Genomic DNA, 9,484 nt, shown 5'->3' with positions numbered 1-9,484 from the left:
TTCCGTAAGATGTAGAGCATTGGATATATTTCGTGTTTGATGAAAATATTCTTTCACTGTATGAAATAATTGTTATGGTTCCTTTGGTGCTAGAAGTTGAGGCAAACGGTTACTTTTTCATATATTTAGAGTTCCCCTCTAGTCTAAGCAGTTAACAGCAGTTAAAAATTATAAACGGTGATGTGGAGTCTTTTTGAATAATTTTCTTATTATGACATATGTGGGAAAGATAAAAACAAGAAAACAAACAGAGAAACAAATAAACGTGTAATCTTTCTAAAACATGATGCATAAAAGGGCAAGACAATGAATTAACTGTCTTGAGGGGTCTGTTTGGTAAAATACGAGGTACGCGGAAACCAAATATTTCTATAATAGAATTAATTAGCGTCCATCTGAAAATTGTTTAAAGTGATTATCAAATTAAATTAATAATATGAAAATATAGCGTTAAGATATGTTTGTCTCTGGGCCACAAAAATTTCCTTTTTCCAGTTTTTAAAGGATGCTTTTGAAGGCAGAAGTGTCAGGTGACTGTAACGTGACGCTTGCGCAGTTGGAACCAGACGACTTCCTGTCAAGATGTCGGCGAGCATGGCGTACGCCGGATTGTGGAGGACATGCAGGATGTTACTACCCAGACACCATGTCCTGTCCCCCGCTGCCATCCGAACACAGAGCTCTGCTAGTGGAGACTTGATGCCCTGGACCTCGCTCTCCAGGCCTCCGTGGCCGGAGCAGCCGAGCCCGTACTCGGCGGAAGAAGAGCGGAGCCGACACGCTGCTGTGGTGAGCACCGTAAACCAGCGGATCAACCTTCGGGACTTCGGCCGGCTCTTCGCGGTGGTGCACTTCGCCGGACGCCAGTGGAAGGTCACCGGTGAAGACTTGATTCTGATCGAGAACCACATCGAGGCGGAGTGCGGGGAGCGTATCCGCATGGAGAAGGTGCTTTTGGTTGGAGCTGAGGACTTCACCCTGATTGGTAGGCCTCTTCTGGGGAAGGAGCTGGTCAGAGTCGAGGCCACCGTAATCGAAAAGACCGAGTCCTGGCCCAAAGTCCACATGCGTTTCTGGAAGAGACACCGGTTCCAGCGCAAAAGGATCATTATCCAGCCGCAGACGGTGCTAAGGATCAACGGTATCGAGCTGGCCCCCAGACTCACATGAAGATGATGACACAGAGGACTGGAAGACTCTACACTCTGACCCGCGGTTTATTTTTTCTTATTGGTTTCAAACATGTAAACAAACTTGTGGCGGTCAGCTTATATGCTCATGACTCTGACTGGTTTAAAACGAGGAGCTGAACATTTGAGTAATATGCTGAGCAGCTGTTCACTGGTTTGTACTCCTGTAAATATATAGTGCAGACCTGTGAGGAGATGTATTAAAGCTTTGTTTCCAACATGTACTGAGGGTTTGGATTAAATCTGAGTTTACAACACAAAACTTTACAAAGGGTTGAAGTTAGTGTAGCTGCAATGGGGGAAAATCCCCTCTAATATTTCCTCAAGGACCCACAGAATAACCAGAGTAAGTCCACCGTTAGCCTAGATCATGATTTATAGAGAGATAAGATAAAGTGGGTCTGCCCACACTGACCAGAATGTCTGTGAACCTATGTCATCCTTTTGAGACTCAGCTGATACATAGACATTTAATTTAATAAAACCAATCCCCTAAATGCAGGGTTCCCAACCTGAGGTGATATGCAACACTGGACTGTGTACCTATGTTAAAGTAGCTTATGCTATAAAACAATTACTGGTATTTCTGATGTAAAAGTTAGAATAAATAAAACATAAAAAATGTTTAAATGACTTAACAAACAGAGTCATGTGACAAGTTTTTAAAACAATTTCTAATTTTATTGTGAAACCTGACTAGATCGCCTCTGGGAACAAGAAAGCTCCACAGATGTTCAGAGGATCGATCTGAAGGCACTGTTGAACATTTCTGCTCAGAGGGTAACAAAGTTCTACTCAGAACTGAACTCCAGCGCTGGAGGTGATGTTTAAATGAGGAGTTTGTCCAACAGGCAAAAACAACAAAAGTGAGCGATCAAACTAAATACAATGCTGCTACTCATGTTAACAGATTGGTAGAAATCTCATCACAAACACATGTTCCATGTGTAGAGTCCAAATCAATGAAACATATCCTTAAACAGCAAAAAACTTTAACTGAATGATCTGCTTTAAGGAAAATCTGTTCATATCTTTTAAGGTCCCCCTTTGTGTCCAAGGATTCACAAATCTTATCTATATCTCAAATTGACTGTATTGCTCAGTATATTTGACCACAGAACTCACATGGTGCTGAGCTGTGTTAAGACAGACAGGTGATGTTCATTCATTCACAGGCTGAGGAGGGGGCTAGTCGATCATTTCAATCTTGATACAGAAAGGAAACAACATAAATGTTGACTTACTGTGTCACTACACTTTGAATGTGCACAAATTGTAGTCGTCTTGTAGAAAGAAATGCTAAGCTGAAGCTACTATGAGGCTAACCGATGACTTTGGATGTGTTTGACGTGATCCCTCCACCTTTGAGCAATAAGGAAACAACAACCCTGTGCACCGTGTGACCTCAGTAGACTTCAAATTAAGGGGTTTGGTTTAATACTAATCAAATAAGTATTATTAGCTTGGAAGTCAAGTGTGGTGGATTTTAGGAGAAGCTGCATAGCTGAAAGATCACTCGTCAGCGAGGTGAAGCCCAGCCAGTTTTTGACCTACGGTTTGAATCTGTGCACAAAAACTAGACATATAGATCATGGTATAAGAATTAGTGACAGCTGGTCAAGTCGGACAATGTAACCACACCAGAGCAGCACATACGCATTTAAACTTAACAGTGGCATTAAGTGAAAATTAGGCCTCAAAACTTTGTGATACTGTTGATTGTGGTGTTGGGCACAGTTTGGCAGTTTTGGACAAAGATCCTCTGTGCACTGAGGAAAAACAACAAAACAAAAACACACAGAGGTTCTCTCATTTTCCAAAGTCTGCTGCATGTGCTAATGTAGGGAAAAAAACTAATTATAATAAACAGAAAACTTTGCTTTGGGTAAAATTAAGTTTAAAAGAAGAGATTATACAGCTTCAAAGTAGCAGCTAAAGTAAAGATCCTGCAAACTGCTATTAACCATCAAGTTAATTTAGTTCGCAAACTCCCCCTAAGAATCCTGCACACACACCATCATTTTTCCTACACGGTGGGAATAACACAATGTGTCGGGAACCCTGCTTCTGATTGCTGCGATAAACAATGCTTTGTAACTTCCTAAAAACAGAAATTCTAAGAACATTTTACAAGATCAGACCGACCAGACGTGTGGAGGCATGAAATAAAGGAAGCATTTCAATGTCTCTCCCAAGTGTGACAGTATAAGAGTTAACACTTTCTCTTTGAAGCATAGCGTGGGAGTATCCCAAAGTGCTGAAGCCTCAAAGCAGCTCAAATTTAGAACCTATTTGTGTCTTCACTGCAGTTTTTCTCTTTGATATTTTTAATAATTTTATGACTTTGGGCAATGGAAAAGGAAGAAAGGTTCTAGCGACTGACTTATGTGCATAAAGAAACTTCTTATTCCATATATACCTTTCAAGACTCCAGAAAAAGTCCCCTTGTGTTCTTTTAGTGTAGCTAAAACTAAATACACTTTGTGAAACATTTTCTGACTGGTCAGGCTTCGCTGGTGAATTCCGTGCTGTAAATCTGACTTTGCTGTTTACCAAGTCTGTAGGTTTGATTGTTTAAATGTCAGAAATCTCCCTGGGGTTTGGCGCAACATTTTTTTCACCCTCACAAAATGAAAGGAATCTAATGTACCATGGCAGAATATCCTCCTGCTGTCACAGCAACAGTGATTTTCAAAACAAAATCTCAAGTATAATCTTCAGAAGTCCGATCAGAATAGTCCAAAAGATGGACTCTTCCTCCTGGAAGTCGTCCTCTGTAGCATGAGCAGATTTCTTTTCCTTATGTACACCTTCTGAGTTGTAAGAGCCCTTATCAAATGGGTCTTGGGACACAGTCTGATCGTAGAACACTCGCATTTCAAACTCACTCTCCTGGTGAGACGGGTGGCCATAAATGCCGATGCCCACAGGCCTTGTGAAGTCCCCGGGGACCACCACCACATCTTGTCCGCAGGTGGCTGATTGCAGCTTGTAGGTGTCGAAGCTCGGGTGCAGGGTTTTATCTGACACGTACAGGTCTGCGTCTCCCTTGAGGCTTTGCATGTGGAGGATGATTCTGCCGTCGTGGTTGAGGCGTAGGTAGCTGTAGTTTCCGGCCCCAATGTGGCCCTGAACCACATGGAGCAGCACCCATTCTTCAGGGAAGCTGTCATCCTCTGAGGGGCTCAGGAAGCTTCTGGCCTGGGACAGCAGGAGGGCGACGACCAGCGCGCTGCAACTCAGCTTCATGGTGAAGGCATCTGTCAGTCAGTCATCAGACAGCCTGAAAAAAATAAATGAACAACACACAGATCAGGAGGCTACATTCAAACAGAGGCAAAGGCTAAACTGCTGCTCAGAACTACAGAAGTCAGTACAACCAACTCCAACTGCTGTCACAGCCAGCTGTTTGTAAATCAGCAGCAGAGGGGAGCTGAACAGAGAGGAGCTATACAAACCGTCTTCAATAGGCAGGCAGCAGAAACTGACTGAATAAAGGCAGTTTTAATGTAGGCTCAGCAGGAAGAGATCAACAGTGCTTTATGCATGGGTTAACTGATTTACCCATTAGCAAAATGGGGAGGGGGAAGTGAGACCACAAAGCATCATAAAAGAGAGCCCCCATTAGTTAGTTTTGAAAGGATAGGGAAGCAAAAAGTGGACGCATAAACTGGAGATGTGTGCCATTTAAACAGCTGCCTGAGTCACGAAATTCAAAAAAGAGAAAAACATACATTAAAATATGTAGAATCACAGTGTGTCTATAAGTCAGTGTCAAGTAAGGCTTCTCACACACACATACATATAAAGCCCAAAACAGAAAAGTTGTATCCATCACACAATTTAGTCAAGTAAAACACATTATGATTGCAGTTCTGTAACAAGGTTACCACACAGAAAACTGCCAACAACCTGCTTCAAAAGCCTGAATATGACAACTGCTGGCACAATGGGATATTTAGCTCAGCTCTATGTTACAGTCATTTCTCCGCCATGATGAAACCTGCCTTTACAGCTAAATCAGCCAAAGGTCGTACAGTGGTGAAGTTGTAGGGGACTGCCCATGATTCAGGTTTTTTTGTTCTTTACTTGGCTTGCAAGCCAGAGAGTTCTCTGGCAACAAAATAAAACATGGTTACTGGGTCAAACCCCCATCTGGATTCAGGAATTCACTAACTCAATACCCCTTGAACCCAGTTATCTCAAACTCTGTAAGTGGAAAGGTCAAGCACACTCTTGAAGGGAACTCACGCACTCCGTGCTTGTCAATTTAATAATGTGTATTACAATGGGAAGCCCACAGTACTTTAAAAAAAAGTCCAAATAAGCACCCCAAAATTGCCTACATTGCAAACACACCAATATTTCAGTTTCAGGGAGAGATATTGGAAAGATGCACAAGGTGTTTTCCCGCAATCCCATGATGTTTGAAGCCTGGGCAACAAGGAAAGCGTCTCTTTGCATATAAAATAGCCGAGGACTGTCAGTGAAGCCAAGGATAGGCGCTAGGCTAACCATCACACTGAGAGCACGGGGCCTGTGCTTCAACACCACCAGCTGCCATCTTGCCTTTTTGCCACACCATTTTTGAAATGAGACAGGAAGCAGGATTTGGGAACCACCTTGGCTGACAAGAAAGCATGGACTGAGCAATTATTAAACAGACAAAACATTAATGAAATGCAGGTTGCAATGCAGTGGTTAGAACCGTCTCCTCACAGGAACAATGTCCCGAGTTAAAATCCTGCCTTGGTTGTTCTGTGTGGCATTTGCATGTTCTTCCTGCGTCTGTATGGGTTCTTTCTGGGATGCTCCATCTTCCTCCCAAAGTCCAAAGACAGGCTTGTCAGGCTAACAGATTGTCTTAAGTGCTGGCCCTTCAACAAACTGGCAACCTGTCCACAGTATACCTTTTGCTTTGCTCCATAACAACTGGGATAGCCCCCCACCCCTGCAACCCCAAACTGGATAAACAAAATAAAGAGGAAGGTTGATTTAGCCCCCCAAAAATGTCCCACTTGAATAAGTAAAGATATGTCAAAAGCATTGTATTTTTACATAATATAAGGCTAGGATCTAAATTTTTGATAGTTAATAAGTCAACAGCCATATTCTGATAACCCTTGTACACTGTTATTCACATCTTTTAGTTGTTACAGAGTTATAAGAATAAGTTAGGTGTGACTAAAATCTTAGGTTTTTAATAGCACTTATGGAAAAAAAATTCCAGACTTTTTAAAAATACCATCTTGTGGTGCAGGGTGTCAAAGTTAATCATTACATGGTTTGTTTGACAGGAAACGTCTCATTTTGTTAGCAGGATTTACTCAGTAGTCACTTTCCATTTAATACAACATGCAGATTGATTAACATGTTTCTGGCCCTGAACGTTTTGCAGGTTCTTACTGACATCCCATCACCCTAACCTGTTTTAGGCAAAGCAAATAATCAATTAGTCCTACACTACAAAGCCCGTCAAAGCTTATCTAACAATACACAGTCTGCTTCATCTCATTTTATTATGTACAGTTAATAAGTTACCTACTGTAACAGAGCCATCACAGCAAATATTCACTTTGTTATTCCACCACTGTCCTATTAAAGGAGATTCATCGAATACAGGGACAAGATAAATCCACAGCTGTTAGCGAGATTAATTAAGGAATGGGTTGCCATTTTTATGGGATTTGCTGATTTCAGGAAAAATGTGTAAGACAAACAATTATCCATTAAAGTACAACCTAACACCCGATGTGAGGTAGTGTACACGTAAAATACAATTGCTACGCATAAAACGAAAATAAAGACTATAGAATGACTACGAGAAGTCAAAACTACAAAAACACGACAGCAAAGCATGCCGGTCAACCCACCTCAGTTCTTCCATTCATTAAAAGACATGACAAACTGGTTTCCAGAACAGAAAGGACGCCTGTAGTTTTGGTGCCAAAAACTGAATATACTCGGGAGAAACATACGGAGAAAGTAACGCGGTAACCGTCTGCCGCCTCCTCACAGCTCAGTGAAACATGACTCTAAAGAAGCCGGAGAGTTTTCGATTGAGAGCCTCTCGGCACGGTTAAAAATAACCACCTGCTCCCCATTTCACCTCTGACACCAATCAACCAACTTTAACCATTAACTACATTTTTATTAACAAATAAACACCAAGTCTGGGAGGGGGCAGCCTTAAAAGGTTTCAGGGATTTTGACATTAATACGTCTGATAAATTAAACAAAGAGCTTTTTGTAACGGCTGAACCTGAACCTGCCGCATGCTACGTCGCTAACAGCTAAGAATAGCAGTTTCAACCTGTACAACCCCAGCAGTAAAAATGTTTTAATGAAAACAGACATACTGTTAAAGAGTATGCCAGTTACCTCCAACTGTATCATTCAGAAACAGTCCACAAAAACACATTGCTACTTGACTTACTGAACAGGTTAGCAAGTTCTTAAAGCAGCTAGCTATCACGCAGCTACCGTTGCACGTAGCCTGTTTAGCTTTAGCCAAACACGTTCAGGAGTTTACATAAGCTGGAGGCCGGGGGTTAGCTCAATGCCTAAAGAGCAAGTTACGAATAGATTAATATAAAGATATTCATGGATCAGTTAACAGTGCACTTAGTTTACTTACACAGCTGTCATTTCCTGAGCAGCATCTTCAACTGAGCAGCAAAGTTCACTTCATCATTTCCTTTTCCTTCAGCTACACAAACAGCAAAGCGCGCACTCACGCCACCTACCGGCCGTTGTGAAGGTGACGCTCATCAGTAGCCAAACAAGCTCCATCAAGTATTTTTTAGAAAATGTGGCAAATGCACTGGTTCAAAATGGGCCCGTTTCCACACATGGATTTAGTCCTAGACAGCGAACCCTTTTTCCCTCTTTAAACTGGGACTCAGCTGAATGACAAACAGATAATGAGGCCAGATTAAATGACTCATTTTTATTTCAGGTAGTGCTTTAGGTCACTTTAAGGCCATACATATGCAATATATTCTTTTTCCTTAAACATATTAAACACATAGGGTGTATTTCTTTTATGCTATATGGGATAATGACCCACAGCCATAAGTACGGAAAACAGAGAGTATAGAAACTTAAGAAACTGAAAAAAACTGAAAGAATAGATTTGCAAATAAAAAGGGTGGTACAGTGGTGCAGTAATCAGCACCAGTGGTTAAATATCTTTCAGCCCTGCGATGCAGTTGCAGCTTGTCTGGGGTGTACCCTGCCTTTCACCCTATGACTAGGTAAGTGGAAGACACTTAAAATGCTTTGCACTGAGACTCAGTAGGTCTGGTGCTTTTGAATAGTGTACAACCTTTCAACCTTGATGCCAAAGGGCTTAAAATATGCAGACAATATTAATATAGTTTAAAATGTCATAAAAATGTAGAACAGCTATGTATAGGCTCTACTCTGCTAGTCTCTATCCCATATTGCTCTACCTCTGTATCTCGCGGCTTTGCCATCATACGTCCTTTTGTCATTTAGGTTTCTAGTGCCTGGATGATGACCAAGCTCTGCTGATGAATGATGAATGTTACTACAATAAGCTTCCCAGAAAGCCTTTTTTTGTAAAAGCCCCTGAACATTGTCCTTAATGGACAGACACCAGTTACTTTAATAAACTGTATATTTACATTTGCTCCTCATGTTCAACTACAATCAGAGTAATTTAAACATCTGCATGTTCAGTGAACACAAGTATTTTTTACTAAAAACCAAAATGGGGTTTTAACTTTCTATCAGAATTAACCGTTAATAAATCTAGTTTCAGGGAGTTAAGCAGTTGGTGCGCATTCTTTGTCTGGTTGTAATTTGCTTCTAAGAAACAAGCTTACTCGTAAGTTGAAAAGTATCTGTTCATACCACCGGCTTCAAATTTTGCAGATCTATTGCTGAGCACCTGAGTAAGTGTTGTGGAAAATTTGGAAAAGCAATTCTCATATTTCAGCTTGAGTTAACAGTGAACTGACAGCTCCCTGGATCATCCGAAGCTGGACATGTTTCATTTTTGTATATATGTTTTCTCTTTAATTTCCTGTGACAAATGACTTCAGCGACACATGTTTGAGTTGTGCTCAAGAAAGATGCTCAGCCACATTGTGAGCAGGCACACACATTCAGTGAGTCCCCTTTTTAACGGCCCCCTTTTCAAAAAAGGAAATTAATTATTCAGTGCGTTTGATTTGATACAATACTATAAATTCAAACTAGGAAAGAAAAGAAAAAAAACTGGCTAGGGTTAACAGGAACAGGAGCTGCACAAGCTAAAAATGTCCACA

General features: G+C 41.2%; 2 protein-coding genes across 4 annotated transcripts; one reads left to right on the top strand and one right to left on the bottom strand.

The window, feature by feature from the left end:
* The first annotated feature begins 546 nt into the window (after positions 1-546).
* Positions 547-1,414, top strand: mrpl21 (mitochondrial ribosomal protein L21). The gene has a single exon (XM_084932224.1). It carries the CDS (start codon positions 583-585, stop codon positions 1,168-1,170), a length of 588 nt encoding a protein of 195 aa, XP_084788350.1. The 5' UTR covers positions 547-582; the 3' UTR covers positions 1,171-1,414.
* A 435-nt stretch (positions 1,415-1,849) lies between these two features.
* c6h6orf120 (chromosome 6 C6orf120 homolog) lies at positions 1,850-9,421 on the bottom strand. Of its 3 annotated transcripts, none has more exons than XM_084932225.1 (2): positions 7,828-9,421; positions 1,850-4,473 (listed from the first exon to the last, which is right to left on the bottom strand). In XM_084932225.1, exon 2 carries the CDS (start codon positions 4,437-4,439, stop codon positions 3,882-3,884), a length of 558 nt encoding a protein of 185 aa, XP_084788351.1. In that variant the 5' UTR covers positions 4,440-4,473; positions 7,828-9,421; the 3' UTR covers positions 1,850-3,881. The 3 variants fall into 3 exon arrangements, with proteins under 3 accessions (XP_084788351.1, XP_084788353.1, XP_084788352.1); XM_084932227.1 differs by lacking the exon at positions 7,828-9,421 and adding an exon at positions 7,627-7,818; XM_084932226.1 differs by lacking the exon at positions 7,828-9,421 and adding an exon at positions 7,064-7,615.
* Between the last annotated feature and the right edge of the window lie 63 nt (positions 9,422-9,484).

This window comes from Perissodus microlepis, chromosome 6, assembly GCF_051167445.1.
Source record: "Perissodus microlepis isolate ML-2025 ecotype Zambia chromosome 6, ASM5116744v1, whole genome shotgun sequence".
Lineage (NCBI taxonomy): Eukaryota > Metazoa > Chordata > Actinopteri > Cichliformes > Cichlidae > Perissodus > Perissodus microlepis.
This window is presented reverse-complemented; position numbering and strand designations above follow the sequence as displayed.

Excerpts from the sequence above, each read along its gene's own strand:
- mrpl21 (XM_084932224.1), top strand. The coding sequence starts at position 583 with ATGTCGGCGAGCATGGCGTACGCCGGATTGTGGAGGACATGCAGGATG.
- c6h6orf120 (XM_084932225.1), bottom strand. The coding sequence starts at position 4,439 with ATGAAGCTGAGTTGCAGCGCGCTGGTCGTCGCCCTCCTGCTGTCCCAG.